General features: G+C 39.5%; 2 protein-coding genes across 2 annotated transcripts in view; both read right to left on the reverse strand.

Annotated features, from left to right (window-relative positions):
* The window catches only part of ITGA1 (integrin subunit alpha 1), a 73,689-nt gene extending 49,608 nt beyond the window's left edge, over positions 1-24,081 (reverse strand). The window contains exon 1 of the mRNA XM_059836708.1: positions 23,581-24,081. Within this exon, the coding sequence (XP_059692691.1) occupies positions 23,581-23,608 (28 nt within the window). The 5' untranslated portion in view covers positions 23,609-24,081. The remainder of the gene's footprint in view (positions 1-23,580) is intronic.
* On the reverse strand, positions 12,946-17,661 carry PELO (pelota mRNA surveillance and ribosome rescue factor). Its single transcript, XM_059836709.1, has 2 exons — positions 16,734-17,661; positions 12,946-15,624 (listed from the first exon to the last, which is right to left on the reverse strand). Exons 1-2 carry the CDS (start codon positions 17,457-17,459, stop codon positions 15,193-15,195), a joined length of 1,158 nt encoding a protein of 385 aa, XP_059692692.1. The 5' UTR covers positions 17,460-17,661; the 3' UTR covers positions 12,946-15,192.
* Positions 24,082-25,447: the final 1,366 nt, after the last annotated feature.

Consider the following 25,447-nt stretch of genomic DNA (forward strand, 5'->3'; position numbering starts at 1 on the left):
AAAGATGTCCTAATTGTAAGACAGTAACTGACTGCATTCAAAAGTATTTTACATTGATGTTGCAAAGACTGCCTGCCTCATCATCTTAGAAAACCTATGAAATGAATCAGCATAAAAGGATGCAAGTGGGGTCCTGGTAAATTGAGGGAAGCACTGTTGTGGCCTCCCACAAAAGCTTATTTTCAAAATGGTGGCAAACAGTATCACGCTCTGTAATTTGAAAACTCTTTCACTTGAGGAAATTGATACCACTGTGTGTTGGCACCTGCAAGCCTGAGCTGCAGCTCTCAGCTAGCTGCAATCAAGCCAGCTGCAGAGAACAAACTGTGTCCTCCAGTACACGCAGCACTGAGCCTCAGGAAATAAAACCTCCCCAAAGCTGGATCCTTTAGCTGCACCAACACAACACTGTGCTCTTGGGTCAGGGCTGGGCTGCATCTGGCTGGAAGCAAGGAAGATGAAATGTGATTCTACTTGCAAAGTAGAACTACATAAGTGCTGTTTTTAAAATAATAGCTCAAACATGTGAAAGTGGATTATTTGCTGGACCAGAAAATCTATACACTTTATTTTTTGCTTCACTTGTGATAATGTCACTGCCGAACTACACAGCCTTTTCCTGTGAAAAAGAGATTTAGCCACTGACATGCCAAGTGGAAGAAAATACGACAGCATTGTACAATTGCTGTCTGTGAGTTCAGGGGCCACAGTGCTCTGGTCTTACTGCGGAAGGCCAAGGAGGTTGAGGTAGGAGTTCTTGTTGCATTCAGTTCTGCCTGGCTAAATATCAACATATTTCAAATAAAGCTGTATATATATTAAAAGAATCAATTTCAGACACTTTTTCAGTTGTGCTTAAATCGAGCTTTTTATTTTTCAGGGCTACAAAAGAACTTTTGTATGATTTTGCCTCTGGCATTTTTTCTTTAATCTTTAACCTTTGAAGAGCAAAAGACTGACTTTCTGGAAAGAGACTGAATAATTAATAAACTACTTCTTATGAAAAGTAGATAAATACCACATAGGACCAAGAAATACATATTTGAAAGCAATTCCAGATGCAGTAGCCAAATGCTTTTCAAAACCAATTAAATGCTTTGTACAACCCATTAAATAAAGCTCTCTTTGCTGGCTTTGTACTAAGTATTTTGTGCTGGAAAATAGCTTTATAATGCAGTATCAAGTCTGAAAATATACTGAATCAATGCTTTGTAATGCAGCACCAAATGAATAACACGATGCAGCAGGCAAAACTTTTGGAAATATAATAGCAGAGACCAAGAATACATCCCCTACTCAATTAGCAGTAATGACAATCAAACTATTTAGTGCAAAATTTGGAAAGTGGCCCTCTCATCATCACAATCCTTTGCGCTTTGCAGTTTCTCACAAAAGAAAGGAAAAAGCCTTAGAAATATGCAGTCACATACAAAGAACTTTACACGGTCTGCTTCTTGATTTGTGCAGATGTACAAAGTCTTTGCAAATTTAGCAGCTTGATGGAAGTAAAACAACTCCTACAAATTGTTGCATCTTGTTTCCAACCATTTCTAGTCCATCTTTTGGATGTAGTTCTTCCATCAACACTTAACTCCACACAAGTCCCTACAATTTTTGTATTCCCACAATGTCCATCCTCTTTTGCTATCAAAGACCATTCCTCGCGAGCACCCCACTGGAACTTTCAATTCCTACCATATAGCTTTATGTGTAAGCCCCATGGTCCAGGCAGAAACCACAGCTAAAATGAACATAACATAACATAACATAACATAACATAACATAATTGTTTTCTGAAATAAAAACCATCAGTAGGAGTCAAATAGGACATTTAATTTGGTTTTCTACAGTCAAATAAGACATTTAATTTGGTTTTCTACAACCACTTTCAGTTACGATGAATCCTAGCTTTTCAGGCTGATGTTCTGTAAACTCGCCACTATGTAGCCTTCTTGAAATCAGCATGGTAGGTCAAGTACCCCTTGTGCTGCAGGAAACACAAGATACCAAGCCCCAAAGCCACTTTTTCATTTGACTTCACACTGCTAGTTAGGCTGTTTTTCCACACAAGCATACTTTATGTATTACAGGTCAATTTTGTTGCCCTTAGCCTAAAAAATCCCCACCTAAGTAGATCCAATATGAACCTTATTGTTTCTTTTAAACAAGAATGATGGTAATTGAGTATCAAGAGTGTTATTTTTCATATCATGTGAAATAATTAATGAATATTTCTAAGTTTTCATTTCATGTTTCCTACAAAATTAAATTCTGTGACACTCGCTTAATGGGAGGAAGCCAAACTTATATTTTTTTTTCATTCTTGACCTAACAGCTGCTGTACCTTTTCTATCTTATCAAATCATATATATCATGTCACTTTGAACAATAGTTCCTCTAACTTTCTGTCTATGATTCAATCCAAAGATATACCTGGCTTGTGCAATAGGTAGCACAAATGATTGAGAAGGTCAGCCTATCACTGGTTAAAAAAATGATATGATCATCCTTACATAGTGCCACTTTATTATGGCGAGCAATTGGTTATAGTTGTAAATTTATCTTTGAATCAGAGGTGCATTTTATAATACAGAGTTTTCAAAACAGAATTTACTTCAGAGTTGAAGCTCATAAAAAAAAACATGCACAAGGCTGTAGAATTATTTCAAGAAATTTCAAGGCAGAAAGCGAAATATGTTTTCAACAGTACGAGTCATTTGTGATTCAATGGAGGTTTATTTTGAGAAGATGGAGACTGGTGACTTTCACCATCATGCAACATGGCCTACATCTTTCACAATTTTAGTATGCTAATACAGGGACTATGGAAAAAGAAAGTCCTGAATACTCATGACACTGGTGAATTCTTTGATTTGAGGAAATCACTACTTGTCAGTGTTCAAATTTGAATTGAAAACGACATTGTCACATATTTTTAAGTTTCTTTTGAATCCATGCTTTGTTTTTTTCATTAGCAACTTGCAGGCTATCTTTGGAAAAAAAACTGTCAAAAGTGAGAAAAAAATGCTGAACACTGCAGGCAAATCAATGCACTTCTGAAGATAGATATATTGCCACTGTGCTGTTATTTATGCATAAAAAAAATCTAAACAGACTTTAAGAGAATGTGAACTACTGCACTAGAAATGGCTCTCAAACAAGTATCTCTGTCTGGTAAGCCTAGGCTTCACCAGTCTACTCCGTCAAATTTAAAACCAACTATCTATAAAATGCCCCAGGACAGAGATTCCTTTCAAACTTTGTGGGAAATGGGATAGTCTGAGAATTGATGCAAAAAATAATGCCTAACTGAAAACTCATGCAACTATCTCCCTGCCAGGACTGCTCCTTTCTCTCCCTGAGAGGGGACCTCTCAAGATTACTCCTAGAGGAACTGAAAGACTCCTTGCAGCAGCACATTCTCAGTAGGTCAATAACAGCATGCTAAACTCTGACATCTTATCTAAGTGCCACAGAGGACTGATTGTCCGCTTACAATCCTTTGGACATAAGCATTGACCAAGTCTAGAACCAGGAGAGGATCTAGCTGGACTGGGATTGATTCCTCTCTGAAAGGAGTTTAGAAAGCAAGAGAGTCCTTTTTGAACCTGATGACACAACAGCAAAGTCTCCCTGACAGATTTATCTTTCTCTGCCCTCTATGCTGTCAGTCAAGTGCACTTTGCCATCAAATCTTATTAAATCACCATCACATTAAACACTGAATTTTGTCAACTCACTGTCTTATATCAATAACGTATATTGGAGTTTCACTCTTATGAGTGAAGTACATCACTCCATTTGTGACATGGATGAAGGAAAATTGGTTTTTTGCCAACCTGGCATGATTCCTTTACCCTTTCATTTTCTCCCCCAGTTGTTTTCAGAGATTTTCAGGTAATTTTTCTCCAAGTCTTAAGCTAGTACAACTTTTTCCATTCCTTTACTTCACAATGACTACTACCTTCTGTCTTTCATCGCCTTGGGCTGAGCATAATCATTGGCTTGCTCTCAATCAAATCACTCAAAGCTTCAGGAGCAGAAGAAATCCTCCAAAAGGAAGTGCAAAAACCCTGACATGACCCTTTCACATCCAGCTAGCTAGAGCATCAAATCTAAGCCAGTTTTTACATGGTGCAACAAAAACATAGACTGTCTCTATAAAATGCATCAACATCAATTTCGCAGTGATCCAATTTCTTTTGGAGTACAATGAAAGGGAAAAGATGGAAACTTATAAATACCTAGCTTTTCCTTTGGTCTTAAACAATTTTGCTATGCAGTGATTTGGGGGGAGAAAGCCCAAATGCAGGAAGAAAACTCGACCAAACAAAAATGACAGAGACAAATGGGGCAGAGACACACTTCAGAATTAAATCTCAGATATGTATATTAAAAGAAAAAATCAATTTGCAATGCATAGTCAAGATTTATAGAAACAACTTACCTATTATTTCCCATAAAAAAACAGCTATCATAATTTTCACTGTAACACAACAGTTCATTTTTAGCTGAACCACATTCTAGTACAATAAGAGGAAAGCACAATGTTTCTGTAGCTTCTTATGTCATGGCTACAGAGAGTTCTTTTTCCCTGTTTGTATGTATTCCCATAACACAGCAGAGACCTGAAAACTCTCAAACTTTAAAGTGCTTCTTAGCACTAAGACTTTATTTTTCAGACAGACTTGTTACATAAAGCTAACAGGTTCCAGAAAAACCATAAATCAAAATAATATTCACTAAACTGAATTCCATTTAAAAGACACAAGGAAATACTGCAACACTCTAACACAGAAAACACCTTTACTTATGTTAAGTACCTTAGTAAAGTTGAAAAAATTAAAAAAACAATTAAATAAGTGCATATGCAGCTTTCTGAGAGAGGAGCTGGAAAGTAAGGGATAAAACCTACTGCTGCTAAAGGAAAATTTTGAAGTTTAGAAATGCTTGACATTGAGCTGGGACTGAAAATATGAACCATCGTCCTAATAATTCCTTTTTTCTATTGCCTATGTTAATTCTTTGCGACGGATCAAATGCACTGTCAGTAATATTGTTCAAGATTTATTTTTTTAAAACTTTTTCTCCTGTTGGTAGCCAAAAAATTGCTACTGTGAGAATATAGTTGATAAGAGATTGCTACAGGCAATAATGGAAAATAAGCCACGTATTTGTTGAAATGCTGGAATTTCTCCATGAATGGTCCCCAGATGCTAGTGCTCTCACATAAGGTCAGATGATAATGCCTCTTCATCCCCAACTGCACAGAACTGAAATGCCTGCAAGGAAAGAAAGCCTGTCCTGCATAAACATCAGGGAGCAGGCACTGTCTGTTTGCACAAATCAGGTCTGATGTGGTCATAGCAAAATCCTGAGCCTGTTCCAAGCATGTGCCAGCACGGGTGATCACAGTAGCGACTTTCTATTACGACATACAGAGCTCTCCTTGTTTGAAATCATGACTTTTCACTGCTAAAAGAGAAGATAATCCTCAGCCAGTTTGTTTCCTTAGTCATCTCTACTGATGAATTAACTGTGATGAGAAATTTTTTATTGTACTGGACAGTTTAAAGAACATGGCTCTGTGATAACATAAAGTGTACACTTAGAATCGAGAAATCCAAGCAGATAAGAATGTGGAACAGCAAATTACCACAGTGATCACTAAATTAAATTTTCCATGGACTTAACCATAAAAATTTTCCATGGACTTAACTTTTCTAGCCTTTACCAGATTCCTAATCTAGTAAAGGCTACAAAAAACCACACACATATAATGAAGAACGCTGCAGCCTAAGGAAAAAAAAAGTTTACTCATTTGGTCAAAGAATACCAAAACAATACCTGATATTGCACTAGTCAATTCATAAGGCTGCTGCAAAAAATATTTTGCAGCTTAGCTCATTTTATGGTCCAAGATAATCACAAGGACTCTCACATCTTGATGTGTAATATGATAGTAGGTCATCTTCAGTCTGTCTTCAGTCTGCTCACCTGTGAGGTGAGCATAATTTACAGGCAACAGATAAAACTGAACTTTCTGTAAACAGAATCCTATACCAGTGAGCCAGAACTGGCATAGTGCTCATCCGCGACCATGAGAAAAAAAGACAAAATCAAAATGCCAATATTCCATCAGTATCACTCTTGAAATAAGAACAGAAGATGTACCTCTAACAAGAAATTTACTTCCTGAAATAACTATGAGGGATATGTTTGGAATAGAATATGGCCAAGACTGGTGATTATTTCATTGTCATTTTACAGTGCAGTTGGAAAACAAAGCAATTTTAAAAACTGCAGTAAAATTTTACAGGCTTTTAATATTCTTCTTTTATGTAGTATATTTTTATGGTCAAGATACTTTTTATTTAAGTGAAAAGCTAATAAATTCTCCAAAAGCCACCTCATCATATATTATCAATACTGACTGGCAACATACTGAAAACTTTAGCATAATATGCATCACCAACAATATCTACTAATTTTTAAAGACTCTGGCACTCAAGTATCAGTAAGAGAATGAACATCTCTTATGTTGTATCATTGCTGTAGGAATAAACCAGTTGAAAGCACTGCAAAATTAATCTTAGGGTTTTTTACTGCAAATGTTAATTTTTATTCATCAATAAACAATTCAGGGAAATTTGGAACCAGCCATGAAGAGATTATAAAAGGAAGGTTTGTTTCCCCCCCAAAAATTAGAGCTGGATTCTAGAGGTAGAAAAACATCCTGTTTTTTAGATGCAGTTTAAGATACGAGTTTTGTACATGAATTACTGGCACTAACAACTTTCATTTCCCACCCACAGCACTGAAGTACACCCATGATTTTAAAGATATCTATCTGGACCAGGCCTATTCTGGAAGTATCCTTGTGATACCAGGAGTTCCATAAAGAACCTGTTACTCTTTCTTTCAAACATCTGTATCACCCTCACAGAACTACCATGGAAGTTTAATAGTGAGGAAATTGTCCGAGCTGAATTGAAATTTCCAAAACTAAGATCAGTTTTGAGGTAATTTAAAAGTGACTCAGTCTTTTAAAGGGAACAGGATCTGCAAGTCTTAAAAAAAGGACCTCCTAAAAAGGTACAAATGAACTTTGTGCCACCAACTTATATCCCATAATACTACTGTTGCATGTATGTACTACCTTACCACAGATTTAACATCAGTCTTATGCAAGTAGCACCTCAACTACAGTTTCAGCAGCAGAGTCTGGCAGATCACTTCCAGCTTTTCCTTCCTGCCCAGCTATGAGGCAGCACAGCAGCGCCGATGTTGAGGTCTTTTTGTTCTTTTTGGTCTACAGCCCTTTGGATAACACAGTTGCTTTTTCATGGGATACTGCAGTTGCCTTTGTAAGGAACAGACTTTACCAAGCTGTGATGATAGGTACAGAGGATTAACTCATAGCTGCTCACTTAAGAATTACTGGAGAAAACATGCTTTCTAAAGGAAACACACTTAATGATCAATGACTTCAGTCTAATGCCTGTTTACAAATAAAACACCCAAAAATATTTTTTAATAGCCTTTACGCTCCTGGCGGACATCTAACTGGCAGAGATGGAAAGGAAAGTACTCATTAAGCCCTTATCAGGTACCTAATATAAGAATTTTTGCATCATTAGCTCAGACAACTAATGCCTGTCTCACAGGAGGTCAGTGTTATGGTGAAATCTGGATGCAGTGTGAACATTTGTGCTAAGAACTGAACAGATACAAACAGGGCAACATAATGCTCTGATGAAATAAAACCAGCAAGTGCTCTGCCTCTGTTCCAAGCATGGGTATAGAATTTATTCCTATCTGTTGCTGGTAACTACATCACATTTCTCAGGGCAAATTCCATGTAAAAGTGACCTTTTGCTCTGACTTTTTCTGACTGGAAGGCTGTTCCAACTTCTCATTTTTTCAGTAGTAGGAACGTTCTGCTCTCTAACATACATTTATTTTTTGCCAGTTCTTATGTCAAAATAAAAGTGCTTAAAGTAGAGAACAAAGTAGTTTTAAAAATGTTCTAGAAATAAGCAAAAAAGCTCAAATTCAAATTACTACTGCCTAAAGCCCTAAGCATTTTTTCAGTGACAATTTTCACACTCTTTACAAAAAAACCCACATCAGTTATAAATTTCTATTACCTATTTAGAAAAGAAAGACAAGTCTTCAAAATTACGAAAGGCTGGACTCACAGTTGTCAACATTAATTCTGTTTTTTCTAAACACTTCTCTTTGTTCATAATAAAACACTTTATCTCATAAGAGCAATAAACAGGACCATGCAAATCTACACTTGAATAAAACAAATGCAGAGAGCTTGAAGCAGTTTAGGTGGTCATAATTTACCAAGAACACAATGCTCAGCTGTGTACTAATAGAGTTTTAACAATTGATTTCTGGGGCTCTGTTGAGAAAAGGTTTAAAAGCCTGTAAATTGACTGATTTGACTTAGCAGTTTTTTTATCTCAGCTGAAATGACCTGAAAACTGTTAAAAACCACCAACAAACCTTGTTACATATGGCTTCATCTGTCTTTCTCTTTTTCTTCTCACAAGGTACCTTCTCAAAAAGTCTGTAAGGTTTATTTCAATCAGCTTCTCTTGGTTTGAGCTTTTTTTTAATTTCTGACTAGAAATTTTTCCTTTGCTTATCACACAGACTGCCAACAAAACACAGTGAGGTGTTTGTTTCACGAAGCAGTATTTTTGAAAAAGAAGGTGGTTTTCAGAGAGGTATGCAAGGAAAACAAAGACAGCCTTTCACAAGTGTCAGATACAGCAATAGCAGGGTGGCTGGAAATTACTCCACAGTGAGAGGATTAGCAAGGTCTCAATATCTCTAGAGTCTGTCTCAGGCTCAAAGCTCCTCTCCCCCAGACACACACACACAGAGCTTAATCACATCAGCTGGCATCTTACCCTCAGCCGAGCATGAGTTGTTAGAACTGAGTTCAGATATTTCAAACATTTACTAAGTCTCCCTTTGGGGAAGAAGTCACATACCCAAAACACCATCTCATGTTTTCCATTAAACCACAGCTTTTCATCTTTCCTCACAGCTCTGGAACTTGGAACAGCTCTCTCAGGAGACAGCTGCTCTTTTTCTGCCTCTCACCACTGCTGTCCCAGTAGCTCCTACATACAGCTTTGCAGCGAGGGCAGCCAGTGTCCCAGGAGACTTGACTGTCCTGGCAGACTGCCATTGTCCCCCCAGCACTGTTTCTGCAAAGTCCATTTCAGCTTCTCTAAGACAACCTTTCAGAACAGAAATTTCCACACAGGAGAGGAATAAATTATATGGGATACACCAGTTCTCTTTACCAAATGGAAGTGGTCTTATGGTACCTGTTTGGGCAAGATAAACAAATGCAATTAATTTAACTTTTCTCGCACCTAAACAAAACTATTTATCCAAAACACTTGAACAATGCAGGTCAAAGAAAAAGTGATTTTCTTCAGCAAAACCTGCTGGAGCTTTCAGAGCTTCAGAAACCATTAAAGGAAATGTCCATGAGCATTTAAAAACTGTCAGACTTCCTGAATTTATCATTTGCTACCAAGTTCCTCATACAGTAAACAAATCTTCCAGTCTTGAAGATAATTATCAACCCTGCATCCTGAGCCAATCCTGCAGCTATCAAAGCAACTACAAGCCGAGAGTCAAGTTAGCTTTTTCTCTTACTGAATACACACACACACATGTTCACATACAAACCCTTTCAGTAAAAAGTGTGCTAAAAGTATTTGTCCTAATCAAACAAAAAGTACTGCATGGTAAAGAATCTGCCCATCTTCAAAAGCAGATTTGCTGGTAGCCATCAGGTCCAAAATCTTTTTGAAACATGGAACACTATTCAAGGATTTTTTTCTGCAAAGACTACAGATAGAAATGTGTTTGGTGGGAACAATCCTAGTTTTCAATTATTTTCCTTTCACATTCAGACCAGAAATCTGAAAATTGCCTCCCTCATCCCTTCAGACATCATGCCTGAGCCAGTTGTGATTTAGATATCTCAGACAAGATATAAGAATATCTATTTGCTCAATGTGGACGTTGTACTTAACAATGACACTGACAAAAAGGGACTACCTTTAGCTAGTGTTAGCTAGCACGTTAGCCTATTACAAGGAAAGAGAAAATGGCTTTAAGCTCTGTATCTTCTGTTCCATTTGACTTCTTAAGCCCCTTACACTCTTTCTTCGCTATTCCAGGCTTGGCTTTGACTAGAAATTCCATTTTGGACCAGAGAAAACACTTCCCATCACGTCTGGTATGTACATTCCTAAAAAGGAGGACTGGTTTCAACTAATTAACATTCTTTAATGGAATAGCTGCTTTGCCAGAGGATTCATGATCAGCTCTGATTTGACTTTTAAGTAATTATTAGAGTAGCATGACAGCAATTACATTAGCTGTAAACGTAGCATTTCCCAAAAAGAGGGCAATAAATTAAAGACTGATATAGCAAAAAGCTGACAAGACCTGGCAGGGCTTGAAAGTTGCTGCTTCATGTTGCATTTCCCAGAAGACACTGACTTGGAAAGAAGGGCTGCTCCGATACCACTCCCCGCTCTGTTTCTTATACAGCTCTCAAGTGGGACAAAAGGAAGAATTATTTTTAGACAACAGAAAAAACAACTATGATTTCAGAAACCTTTTCCTCACACTTATTTTAGGCTAAGACACCTTAGGAGTAAATTTTTTTTTCACAGGAAAGCCTACAGAGCATGTCTGAAACAGTCAAGTTCACAAGTTGAGAGGGGATAAGCAGTTTGGTTGTTAGACTGAAGACGTCTTTCCTTTAGATTCTGTATCATGCAAACAGTTACCCTCAAATCCAAGTCAATGCCCTCTTTGAGTCAAGCATAAAATATGTGGCACGACTAAACATTACACGTATTCAGCAAGTCTTTGGGCAACTGTCACACAAGAGGCTTCACAACCTGTGTTTACTCTTTCCACTGCTGAAAAAGCCCAGGCTCAATCCCTGTCAGAACCTGAATTAAGAATAATTATCACAAGTCCAAACGGTTAGGCATTTTCTTAACCCTAAATTTGCAGACTAATGAAACATCAAAATACTTCTTTCCTACACAAAATCTGAATGAACCCTAACAGCAATTTGTGACCATTACAGGAAAAAGACAGACACTGGAAAATTATCTACTGCCATGGCTTGTTACCACTCTATCCCCACTATCTGTGAATCAAGTCAGAACTGAGAAATCTTCAGATTAAAGCAACCGATGCAAGAAAAAAAAAAAGTCTTAAATTCTGCCTATCTAAAAAGTATATAAGTACTTTTCTCAAGTAATTCCTTTTTTTTTTTAATTTTTTTTTATTATGTCTCCTATAGGGATTCAGATTTTAGGTTATAAACAACGATTCCTAATTGCAGACCTTCTCATTGCTGCTTCATATTTTAAAAATTGCTTTCTTAGGTCTTTTGTAGAATCAATAGACTACACACTGTAGAAATATGGCTTCAAGTAACACATTCTGACAATATGGGAGTTTTTCCTGCAAAACTCAGTGTCTATTCCTTTATGAAACAGGCTCCTTTTCTTTAAAAAGAGACCTATGAAAGTCTCAGAGAAAAGTGAATGAACTGGATGATCTAAAATAGGTATGCATATGAGTACATTTTTCTAGACCTATAATCCAGCTTCCATAAAGAAATTTGAGAGGCTCAAGTGATCTATTGGTCCAATTAGAACTGAGCTATAATATACCTTCACTGAACAAGGCAAAAAAAAGGTCAGCAGCTCAGAAGTTCTAAGACATTTTCAGAGCGTAAGAAAATTTTAAAATTCAGAGCGACTTAACCTGTGAGAGAGTTGCAAATGGAAATTTAGACATTTACACAGCTTTAAAAACATCATGTCTAGTCCCATCACAAAATAAACTGAAGAGCTATGGGCTCTTGTTACATTGGTGGTCCAAGGACCATTTATTACTAGCATTTTACTTATGCAAGGGTAAAGACAGGAGGAGGGAGATGAGGAATTCCCTAGTCAAATATTGTTAAATGCTTTACAATTTTACTGAAGGATTCATCTTTTATTTTGCCTTGTAATCAGGATTATTTTGGTCTCTAGCTGGTAGCGACCTTGCATTTTGCACCAAGCTTTAGCTGATTAACAACCACAAAAAACATACATGATAAGTGGATTGAAATGCCAAAGGTGACAAAACTAACAGACTGGGGCCTGTTCCAAAATACAAATTTGCAAGAGAGGTAAAAGAATAACTGAATAAATTTATTTGAAGCACTGTCTAGCACAGCAGGGTTCATGATCAATCTAATTTCATACTTTTTTAAGCTTTCTTCCTACCAAATGTAACAAGCTTCAGGAAGTCCTACAATGCGTCTTCATTAATTCTGAACACAGAAAAACTGGAAGCTAAACCATGCCAATAATTCACAGAATTATGCCAGAATATAATCCTAAACTAAATGGAGACACTTCAAAATAGTTTTTAGTTTAGTTCCAAACAATAGACAAAAAAAAATATTTTCCCATGGCCGTAGCACTCACTCCTTAGATTTGCTGTTAGCATGCCTCTTCTGTGCAAGTGTTATCTATACACACAATCTAAAGTCTGCATTGAGCAAGGAACTTTGTCAATACGGACTTTTCAACTGTTCAAAATTCCTTGAAACATGGAAGATACTGGCAACCCTGGAAATTGGCCAGGTCAAGCACTGAACACAGCCCATTTTCAATACCAAGCCCTTATGCTGTTTCCCGAAACAGGATGCATTTGTATACATAGTGATTGTAAATTTATTTTACAACAAAAACGCCTACCAAAAAAAAAAAAAAAGTATCCCACCCTTCCAAACTTCTTTGGGCAGTTCCATGAGTATTTCTTTCAGAGACATAACATTATAGCAAAAGTTAAAAAACAAAAAGAAAAGAAAATTACACAAAATATAGTCAAGGCAGAATTTTAATTCTAAGTGTAAATAATTCAAAGAATCACTATCATCACATTTTCTTAGCAGATGAAACAAAAATGCAACAAAATGGCCACTTCTTTTCCTTGATGGCAACTGGACGCACAAACCACAAAACCGCCATTGTAATTATGCAGTACTCAGCAAAAACTCTTCACAACTTCTGGTCTACAGTGGAATAATTGGAACCAATCTGGTTTGATAAAATAGCAATCCATCCCACAACTAAAGAACAGTGATTTGTCTCTCAGAGAGTTTGTTGAGAAAAACTAAGAATTTCTGGTGCACTGCAAATTAGAGTATGTCATTTGTGTACAGCTGCAACAAACTGGCATTACTTACAAAAAGGGAATATACTACTATACCATCCTATATGCTATAAAAGCTTGGAGAAATGAATTACTCGTTTTGATATGAGTTTATTTAAGGCTCTAATTTGCTGCCTATAATTAATATTTCCTGGTCAATTTCTTCTACTTTATGTTTTTAACATTAAATTAGATATAACAGGAATCACGGTGCTTTCTAGCTAAAAAGTGTACAATAAACTTAAGCAAATTAAAAAAAATAAATTAATTTAAGCAGTCTTACTGCAAAACAAAGCCTACCTGAGCACCCTATGACTTGTGGCACCCAACACCATTCAAGACAAAAATGTAAAGTTCAAATAACGTAATTTGTGTGTAAGCTGACTTTAAACAAGTGTCTCAATGGGCTTGTCTTCAACAAAAGAAGAACTGAGGTGTTACAGCTCTAATACAAGTTCTTTTCAAGAATTTCTTAAGACTGTGGATGATGTAGAAGAGGGGAGATGGCTTTAATTCAAAAATACTTCTCTATCAAGAAGTTTAGATTGGTGCTTCAGCTACCAATAGATAGTACTAAATTCAGAGGATAGGCGTCCTTGAACATGGGGGCTATCCTTAAAAATTATTTTCCTAAAACTATTCTACCCAGACTAGGAGTTTTGGTAGTTTTTTTTTTTCCCCACTCTTTTATTAGTTCCACTCTTACTTTCTATATTATAGAATTCTTCTGTGGTTCCTGTTCTCATCTTCCATCACATTTAAATATGGAATGCCTATTTACACACACAAGCCACGTCATCAAACCTGGGTTTGAAACAATACAACCACATGTTACGTCTGAATCTGTAAGCAGTTTTTGCTTCCTCAACCTAAGATTTATGGCCCAGTGAAGAAAGAAAACTCTTTCTGGCTCTCAGTACTTTGAGCTGATCAAATAATTGAAAAGGTAATTTTCACTTTTACAGTTTCCACTATCTTAAGCTAAAGTTTGATTTATAATTTTGTCATCTTTATTTCTGTATCACTGGTAATATAGGTTTTAAAGAGGTATACAAACAGAATACCAGATTATCAAGTTACCTAAACTATTGGCTATCAAAAGAATCATTGTGGAAACTGAAGTCCTGATTTTTAAAGTCTTTTTCCTATACTTTCTCATAACCGATTGCTAAATAATGCCAGTTTTGCAGAATACAGTCAATGACACCTTGTTAGTCTTCAGGACAATTTCCCAAGGTAACAGCATTCAAAAAGATAGCTAAATGAGTGCACTGAGAGTCACCATTTGTCCTGCATCTACAATCGCGTTAACAAAGAAATGGTTAACTTAAAGGGTCTTGTTGCTGAAAGACTGCTTCAAGTGTTTCACAGAAATATTTAAGTGGTTAGACTTACAACAAAACACAAAGCCCAAAGAGTTGATATTGACCCAATTCCTTTGACACACCTTACGAAGAACAGGGAGCTGTTATGAAGATCAAGCACAGTTTTGACAGGTCTCCCAAGAAGTTTACATTTGTTTCATAATACTCTTTTCAAGCATCTGAACAGAAATAGTCTAACGTGAATTTTTCCCTGTTAGTTTACTATTTTTTCCTACATATTTCACTAAGCTGGCAGTCTGCCTTAACATGCAGACTAAGCAGCACTGGGGAGCCAAATTAGTTTCTTGTACTGCTGGTGGTCTGGAACTGCAAAACAGTCAGCTCAGCACAATATACCAATAATTATTACCATACATCAGATAACAAGTACTGTGCTGAGTAAAGCTATATATATGTAAGTATATGTTTACTATTAAAACGTTTTAATTACATGTCATGGTACATCTGCATACAGTACTCAGGTCAGGAGGACCTTTAATGTCATTTCAACATGACACAGAAAAGAAACTGTGGAATGAAGTCACTGTTATCAATCCTCCTCAGAGCTAGATTCATCTTCCTGGTCAGAGAGCTCAGCAACAGGAAAGCGCAGGATAGCTGCCACCCCTGTCAGCTGGCCCAGCTGCTCTCCAGACACATGGAGGCTGGAGAAAATGCGTACTGTGCCCATGTTCTCCCGTACGCTATCTACCAATTTAACATATCGGGCACGTGTAGCCACATCCTGGTGCCGAAAAAGCTCATCACTGATCAGCAGGGTGTCAATGGCCATGGCTTCGTTGGCCTTCTCCACATGCTTCAGGCCATAAAAAGCCCGGTCAGGCTCATGCTGCAGCATTTTATAGAAGTCATCTAAGGCTTTGACCTCACCAGCTGCCTTAGTGTCAGAAAGACGGCTAGTTACAGCTGGGTCGCAGAGTGCTTCCTTCAGTGCGTATTTATGTCCTGAGGAAGAGTGGACCTAGAGTGAAAACAAAGTCAAAGGTTTGGTGTTTTTGAAGAAAAAGGACCATCTTCTTGATTAACCAACCACAAGCACTATGATACGTAGCATTAACCTAGATAATTATTTGGGAAACTTATCTCCTTCTTGAAGCACACATGATTTTTTTCTGACTCTCTCCTGCAACCCAAAGCCTATACCAAATCCCTTAAACTGCCTTTCAAGCAGCACAAGAAAACTGCCTCTCTTATTCAAAGGCTGGATTAAATATGCGAGCTCAACAGCTCCCAAGGTAAGGCTACTTGAAACTACCAAGAAACTAAAATCTTAGCCTAAGCCTCTTTTTTAAAGCATTCAAGAAAAGGAAGGACCCTCTACACAGCAGGCTTATAGCGTAAAAGCATCAAATCTGTGCAATTATTATGGCTGCAAAGCTGTGAAGTACATAAAAACTTCTCTCTGTTATCACTTTGCTACACATGGAAAAGGAGGGTTCTTGGTGCACTGGGTCTCCTAAGTACTGGGATCATTAAGCACTGGGACTCATTTCACTAACCCTCAACCTAAAAATAATAAAAGCATCCTTATGAAAATCTATTTTAGGCTTTGAATATGACTATTTCTGTATAAGGCCAAACCCCCACCCACTCAAGCAGAAATGACTAAGAAACAAGGAAAAAAGCACAGCCTTTAACTATGCAGTACAAAACTAACAGCAAAACTCTAGTTAGCTTTGGTAATACAAAGTTAACTAACCTATAGCATATCGAGGTACTTTTAAAAGAACATCTTTAGAAAGCTGTTATTAAACATGCATGCTGTACAGTGTGACAAAGTAACAGTGCAAAGTATTTTCCAACTTGCACTTCACACTAAATTGAAGAGTAAATATGCCTTTACAGGGAGTTTGAAATTTCTCTACTCCACATTAAGGTATGCTAGGTGGGAACCACCCTTGTACTATGCATAACTCCTTTATGCTTTGGGAGGCATGAGAATAATTTCTTCATGATGCTCAGTCAGAAATTTATTTCTTAATGACTTATTTCCCATGTAACTACCTTTTACTATCACAGACGACTCTCAAGCCTCTTTTTAGCCACTCTGGAAACTGTTTAAATCCTTACCTGTAGGAACTTGGACCTGTTCTCCAGCAGAAGTTTGTTGTCAGTCTTGACTGCCTGCTGGAACATGTAGTCACAAAACTGCTCCCGCACAAAGCCTGGGCTAGCCACCAGTACACACTTCACCACCTCAAAGTTGATATGCCTCTGGATGGCTTGCACCACCTGCTCGTAAAACCTCTCCAGCGCCCGGTCGTGCTGACTGCAGTTCCCTTTCCGCTTGCGGGGGATGTTCACCTCCACCTTGGCACGGGTAAGCGTCATGCTCGGGGTGACCAGGCAGACGTGAGCCAAGCCCTCCTGCATGACCACGGCCGCCACATCGGCGCTCCAGGCCGGGTCGCAGGCCTGCTCGATGCGCTCCAGCACCACGCTGTCCCACTGCTTCTTCGCCAGGGTGAACTGACGGTTGGGCTCCAGCTCGATGGTGTGGTAGGCGCCCATCTTCACATACTCGTTCTCTTGGATGTTCGTGCCCTTGACCCGCAGCTGGCAGGCCTGTGAGTCGAAGTCGATCGTCTCCACGCAGAGGGTGAGGGTGGTGCGGATGCGGTTGCTGCCCACGCTGCCCGTGGACGATTCGGTCTGAACCTTGCGGATGGTGGAGGCGCGCAGGCTGTCGCCCACCTGCAGCAGGTTGTAGGTGTGCCACATGTCCTCAGGCTCCTCGGGGATCAGCGTCACCTGCCCCGCATTATCTTTCTCCAGGTCCTTCCTCACCAGCTTCATCCTGGCGGCTCCTCGCGTCCCTCCCGCTGTGCCGCGGCGGCAGCGAGCGGCAGGCGTACCCCGGGAGGGAAGGCTGAGGGCCGGAGCCGGCGGGACCGCACACTCCCGGACGGACTGACGGACGCACGAGGGGCCTTTCCGGAGCCCCCACTACCCGCGCTCCTCCGCGCGCCCGCCGCCGGCCCCAACGCGCACGCGCAGCGTCCCCGGCCGCCCCGCGGCGCACGCGCACAGACCCCTCTCCCTCTGGAGGCGCCGCCGGGGCGCGCCCCGGCCCGCTCGGTCACCGCAGGCACGGCGCATGCGCGGGGCGCAGCGCGCGGGTAACCTGGCGGCGCGTCCCAAGGCTCCATCTTCATCCTGCGGAAGGAAAAGTGCCGGGGCGGTGTGAGGGAGGGGCACTGGGAAACTGCCGGGTGCAGCGAGCACTGGAAGTCGGCTACTGCCTCGCCGGGGGGGGGGGCGCCCCCGCGTTCGTCGTTCCCCTCCAGTGCTTCACAGTGGCGGTCCAAACTCCCAAAGTCTCCTAACACCGTGCCGGACGTTTCAAAACACGAGAGGAGAAAACCAAACCAAAACCGAACGGGCAAAGCCAAGCAGTTGTGGAAACTTACAGGCACAGGTGGCAAAAGAGGCGAGAGGTACAGTCCCGTGGTTCAGCGAGTGCCAAGGAGCCAGGGGCCCGCCGCGCCCCCCCTGAGGCGGAGCAAGGCGGCCGTCGCCCATGAAAATGAAAACCAGGCGCTGGCAGCGTCAGAACCTGACCTGCTGCTTGGATGCTGCTCTTAAACTGAATTCCGGTTTAAAAGGTTTTGGTTAAATTTGCGAGTTCCACTTCAGCCAGTACTGAACCTTGACCGTCTTCCTTCCAGTTCTGACATGCTAAAGGGGCAGATAAGTGCGTTTCAAACGAAGCTGGATGTTCACGTGGAGAAATAAGATGCCTTGCTTAAACACATGATATTGCAAAGAAAATGGACCTGAACCATCACTACACAGCTGAATTTGCAGCCTAAACGAATTTAGCAAGCCAGAAATAATGAAAAATTGTATCACTATACAAGAAGGGAGGAATATTGGAGAAGAAGAGAAGGTTATGTGAGACCGTCTCATAGCAGTCTTCAAGTATCTGACAGGGAAGAGGGAAGCTGGAGAGGAATTCTTCATCAGGAACTGTAGTGACTGGACAATAAATAATGTGTACAAACTGAAAGAGGGGAAATTTAAGTTACATAACAGGAAGAAATTTTTCTTTGAGGCTGGTTACACACTAGAATAGTGCCTAACCCCTGGTTGCCCAGGGAGGTTGTGGTTTCCCCAGCCCTGGTACTCATTGGACAAGGCCTTGAGAAAGCTGGGAGTTGTCTAGAGGGAATTGTCCCTGCCCATGGCAGGGTGGGTTGGGACTAGATGATCTTTAATGTCCATTCCAACCCCTTAAAATCTATAATTCTAGTTCTGTAGTTTATTTTTGAAACACTGTACAACACTAAAAACTGCATTTAACAATGAACGTTGCAAATTTAGAACAAGGGAAAGAATGAAGAATAGAAAAAAATGCTTGCATGTGAAATGATTAAATAAAAATAGATTGAGAAGGTAGGCACACCAATGTGCCATGCTAAGTGTGTCAGAGCAATTGCAACAGATAAGTTTGTAATGATTACACACTCGATCTAGTAATAGAAAAACATGAGGGCATCTTCTTAAACATGAGAAGGTGGTCACAAGGAAGTTTCTGGTTTCTATTAGCTGTTTTTTAAATAAAAAACAACTCACTGTGATTATGGAATTTGCTGACTTGGAGAGGCTTTGGAGTCAAGAATTTGATGAGATACAAGACTACTGTGAGCAAAAATAATCCCATATCTCCCATCATGGTGTACCTATAAATTTCTCTGAAGTATCTAGCTCTAGTCAGTTGTGACAGGACAGTGAACTCAGATCTGACCCAGTAATGTGCATTCCTTTTCCCTAAGCTTGATAATGGTGTAAAAACAACTTTATCAGATATTACATAATAGGATTTATTTATCAGACCTCAGACTCTCTTCCTGTGAGTACACATGCCTTACTCTGTTAGCATGAATACTTTTACAGGATCAAGAAGGACCACCCAAGGGAATATAACATAAGCACATGTGTAAGTAACTGTTTTTTTTAACTTGTACATACTAATAATTTCGCATTAACATTTTAATGCAAAAAGAGAGGCGGAAAACTTCTGCATTCAGCTTTTCTTTAGGAGAGAGTGTGCATTCAACTTTACTCTCAGAGTTCCTTATCTATATAAATGCTGAATGGTGAATTTATGAATTTATAGTTCCTCATCTATATAAATGCTGAATGGTGAATTTATGGCAAATTTTCTTCATTATGTTCTTTCCAACTATAAAATTCCAAAGGTTGACCTCATGCTATTCTTTCAAGAAAAAATAGCTGTAGTGCATATTTAACTTCCACATTGAAATGTATTTTTAACTTTTTATTCTTTTACAGCAGTGTATTTACAAACTTTTCTGTGCTTATTCATGCCAGTCAAATTTTTACAAGCAACCTTACATCCCTGGAGATGCACTATATTCTAGATAAAGGTTGCAAGTTGGCATCCAGTATCATCCAGTAGAAGATAAACATTCAATTCAGGAAAATAGGTAACTTGCTGCATTAAAAAACCCCACAATAGCGCACATGCGTGCATACACACAGCCCACCTCACACACCCCACCTCACACACCCCAAAAGCAAAAACTCACAACAAACAAACAAAACCACAACCAAAGAAGAAAGACCAACTTTGAAACAAAGTTGCCACTCAAAATATTCAATTGACTGTTGTAGAAAGAGACGTTTTGATATGGGCCTTTTCTCAAACAGCAAGCTGTAAGATTTTATAGAGTTGTGAGCAGTGATCCACAAATATTTAGTGGCAAATGGATTTCTTCAATGGATTTACCCACTATCAGCAGGACCATTGTCAACTTACAAAGGAAAATACTTACTAGAGATGATGTTTTGCCTACTCTGGTAAAAAAGTAAATCTAGGATATTATTATTTGTTTGAGTATGTCAAAGTATGAGCAGTAGAAGGAAAATATCTCAAAAAAATTAAGAACCATAGAAGTTTCTAAGTTCATTCTAATTTTGCTAATGACAGGGAGAGAGATGAATTTGATCATGGTAGAGCCAAAATAAGTAGGTACTTTTAACAATTGCATAGCCTTTTCCAGCCTTGGTAAAGATTGAGACTACGTGTAGGACCTAAGAGTTCTTGCAATAAATCACTGTAAATACAATTTTATCAGTATTAATAATTGCAGCAATTTGACATCCATTTTTGGATCTTTTTAAGTATAATGCAAGATAAAAGGAAAATGGTGATAACATATATTCTTAGGGGTTTTAGAGCCATGTTGGTTATCTAAAGTTTTTATTCTGAAAATATTTGAGTCACACTTCCCTATATCTTCAATTCTTGGTAAACCACTTTATGAAGATGGGTTATGTACAGATTTTAGACAAGAAGAGGTCATTTTCATAGGAACTCCCATCTCCTCCATATTATATCCACTTTAGCTAGAATTCATGCAAACATGCTTACATTCTGGATAAGAAAAACTAATGGGAAAGAATCTCTGATGTAAGGGAAGGTGTGCTAAGAAATGTTGAACATTATTGTTGCAAGAGCAGAGGAAGATAAAAGAGACAGATGGAGAGGGAAACATGGGAAAACATCTATTTTCATATTTTGTCTTTGTCCTGTGGCTGTTCTGCCTCTACAGACTCTGAGCAAAGACCACTTCATTTTCTGCATACTGTTCTGTCTTTATCTATTTACCTTTATCTTTTCTGTAATAAAGATGAGTACATCAAGACCATCATAAAGAGAGAAGTTCAGGAGGGAACAGGTTTTGCATAACACTGTTGAGTGAAGAATCTTTTAAAGGTAATGGAACCCTTTAAACAGACTTCTTAATTCCTTAGCTGTTGAAATTTAGGGCTGGGGTAAATTTCAGCAGATCCCTAGTCAAACAATTTACATAGAGGCCAGCTGAAGTAAACTCAACCATCCCTTATAGCTTTCATCCAGCTTCATCAGAAGTCCTGGTGAAAGAGAAAGGGGTGGGCTTTTTTTGGTAGCCTAGCAATTCTCTACCCTGAAGAGTAAGAAAATTCTTCTGAATATTCCCTAAGATTTATGTATTGTCACTTATATTGATTTTCTTTTGTCCTTTGTTGGATTTGGAGAACCAAGTATTCATCAATACCTTTGGAAACCAACATATGTGATCTGGAAAGTCATGACTTTGTGCTCTCACAAAACAAAGAAACATTGACATCTGGAATAATATCCTCAGCAATAATGTTTGGATAAACAGATATATGTGAAATAGTCAACATTTTGCCCTTAGTTTTTTTTCTACTACAGAGACAAGCCTAACTAATTCAGTCTTTTGCCATAGATCATTTTACTCAGCCCTTGTCAGGCTTCTCAATTCTCTGCACATCAGTTTATTTGCATGTCAGACTTTCTGTGGTCAAAATTCTCAGAGGTCTCATCAAAACAAGCCAAATTTAAAAAAAGGAACAAAAATCTATATAAATACACAAATGTACATAACATCTTTATGTACCTCCTTTACTCTAGATTCTTTTTGTCTGCTAGTATGTGCCAGATTATTTGCTGCTTTTTTCTTTAAAGGAAGAACAGAGTATAATTTATTTTTAAATTATTTTTTTAATGTCACTGTATTTCTCTTTGTGAAGAAAACCCCTTATCCATATTTTTATGATATTTTGACTTGTTTATGTAGGACTACTTCCCTTATTTACCAGAGACAACTTGAATCCTTTACCTGGTAATGGTACCTTTACCCCTTATTTCTAAGTCTATTCTCTTTCCTACCAATCTTTTAAAAAAGAAACTCCCATGACACCACTACCAAAAAAGTCATCACCTGGCAAATCCAGATGAGACTTGAATTGTTTTCCTATCTGACAGTAGACCTTTATTTCATTACTGATAAATTAATTATCTGTCAGCATTACCAGTGGTAACTCTGCAGCTCTGAAGTGAAGTTGTGGCATACTAAATTGTTGCTGTTTTACAAAGTGTCCTTCTTTGAAGGAACACAAACAAAAGCATGTTTTGGAGTATGTCACTGTAATAATAATGAAGACAGTTAAGAACAAGAACTAAATCTGGCATTCCAAAATCCTATATTCAGATTTTCAGAATTTCCAGTATCTGTCCAGTTTCTGTCTTGCACAATAAGCACAGAGGGAAGAGGGGAAAACTCTAGTTTTGCCTTTTCCCCACTTGCTGCTGCCTGCATTTGGACAATTCTTATGAAATTGATTTCTTCCCCTGTTCCGGGGGGAACTGCTTCAGGTTCACTGTGTGCTACTTGCCAGCGCATGAGCTGCTGTGGAGTTCAATGTCCAAGTTTCCAAGCACATGAATCCCAGCATTGCCTTAGCTTCTTTCCCACTTGTAAGGATCCCTTGATTTCAGATCCAAAATGTGACTACAGATTGACTAGCTAGGGACATTGTTACTTGCTGCATTCTGTTTTCTAGGAAAGCAAGTAAGTTACTAACAGTCAATGAACCCCTAAAAGGAAATATTACATATTCTATCTCCGGATGAACTCATCTTTCTAAAGTGAGTGAGTGCTTCCTCACTTCCTTTTTACCAGTCAGAAGTCTGAAAGCCAAACAGAGGAAAGCAAAAAATCTACCCTAATTAAAAAAAGCCTCCAAAACCAACCAAAAACCAAACCAACAAAATCAAATAAATTTGTTTCTTCCAAGCCAGATTCAATTACAGTATGCCTTCTCAGTCATTCATCCTCATCTAGCAACCACCCCTTCCTTGCCCGCAGATTCTGAAATTGGTTTAGGAATTGAAGTTCCCAGAGAGAAGCAAAACGAGGAGGTTCCTCACCGCCTGCGGCTGGAGGGCAGCTCCGGGAAGGGCACTCCCGGGCCAGGGATCTGGGCGGGAGGGCGCCGTCCCTTGGGTGCCAGACCCTACCAGCTTCACCCTCTTCCCGCCGGCAGCAGGGCTGCTTTAGGGACCCAGGTCTTCAAAGTAAGGCAGAAACAGGGATTTACTCACCTGTCAGCATCCAGTAGGAGGCAGCCATGCCTGGGCTCCTGCGAGCCGGGGGCCGGGAGCCCGGGCGGAGGGCAGGGGTGGCGGGAGCGGTCCTGCCGCCGGCGCGCCCGGTTGAGCTGAGCTGCCGGTGGAGCTCAGCGCTCTGCACCGCCCGTCCGCCTCGCAGCCGAGTTAGGCATTTCCTGTTTGTTATCCAGTCTTTACGTTGCTTCTTCGCGTTTAAGGAGAGTTTAGCTTCCTCCCACCGCACACAGTTTCCCCCTCACCCACCCCCTAAAGGTCTCTGAGTTTTGGAAACCTCTCAGTTGAATTAGCCCAGCGTTAGGATGTACAAATAAAGCCAAATCTCCCCCACTAAACACTCTCGGAGAGTGCAGCAGACCTTAAAGGGACATCTCCCGGTTCATAATTAATTAAGTGTCTGCCGCCGGCCAGCCCCTGTCCCAGTAGGGCAGGAGTGAGCTGAGTGTGCTACACAGCCACCTCTCTCGCCGTAAGAACAGAAGAAACACGTCGTTGAGGTAGGGGGGTGTGTTTGACTGCTCGAGTTTAATTTCTCTGACATCACCCCTTAAAAACGCGCTCTTACGGCCGGTCTTTTGCCCGCAAGAGGAAGCCAGCCACCCCCTCCCCATTCTCGGCGGCTCTGGAGACACAGTAACTCTTCAGACAGTGGGCGATTCTCTCGAGTCTCTGCATCCTCCTGTGCTTCGCTGCATAAATACCAGACAGCTGCCTTTGCCCTCCTCTATCGAACGTTTGTATGGCATGCCTTCCCACTCTCCCTGCCCCCAAAACGACTTCACTAGTAAATAAATGAATAAATAGCAAAGGTAATAATCAGCCAGGCCCTTGAGCAGAGATTTTCAGGGTTTGTTGCACACTCAGGAAAGGAGTAGTTTTGCAGGACTTTTTGAGTTTACCAGCTTTTTGAGCTTGTCACTCAAGTGGAGTGGCACCCTTTCAGCAGTGTATGAGATCCTACATTGGACCTGGTGAAAAATCATTTTATTGCTCATAAAACAAGGGAATCCATAGTCCCTCAAGAAAGAAAAAGAAAAGCCAAAATATAAGGATTTTGAAATTTTGGTGCTTCTAGAAAAATCCTTTATAATTTCCTTGACTTGGAGCAAAGAATTTGGTGAGTAAGTGGAAATTAGTGGAATTTGGTGAGTTCCTTTGAGACTAATGAACTGCAGCTTTTAATAAGCACTATAATAGCTTCTTGCATCTTCCAGCTTCTGTCTTAATTTCATGAGAACACTTAGGGTGCACCTTGTAGATCTGTGGAAATTTTAGAAAAACTGCACAATTTTAAAGCTGGTTTTAAGAGCAAAGATACTCAGTGGGACTACTCAAAGTTGATGAAATTAAGTACATGTGTAACTTCTGCTGAATGAGAATTTGAGCGTGGTTGGTGCCAGTTTAAAAGACAAGACACATTTTTTCCAGTCAAAGGTTTTGTGCATAAAATTAAAGGAAATGGAAATGGCATCCAAACTAAAAGAAGACTGAGTATATGGAAAAACTGTCATTTCATTTTTGCCAGTCAGTTGTGTTACTACTACTGTTACTCCAAAACAGAGTTCGTAACCCAGTGTTCTAGAGCCAACAGCACACAGCGTTGATGTTGCGGTTTATTACAGAATTACAAGTCTGGGTGCTGAGTGGTAATCCACAGAAGTCAGCACCCTCTGGGTTATAAAGGTGAGGGTTTTTTATACCCTTTTTAGTGATATGTTCCACCTACCAAATACAGATGGACTGCTGTATTTTCTTGAAAAAAATCTAAACCAAACAACCTGACCAAACAACCAAACCTTTGTATTCCCTGTGTCACTGTACTTCAGCTAAATGAAGGAATTGA

The sequence above is a fragment of the Haemorhous mexicanus genome, chromosome Z, assembly GCF_027477595.1.
Source record: "Haemorhous mexicanus isolate bHaeMex1 chromosome Z, bHaeMex1.pri, whole genome shotgun sequence".
In the NCBI taxonomy this organism is placed as follows: domain Eukaryota; kingdom Metazoa; phylum Chordata; class Aves; order Passeriformes; family Fringillidae; genus Haemorhous; species Haemorhous mexicanus.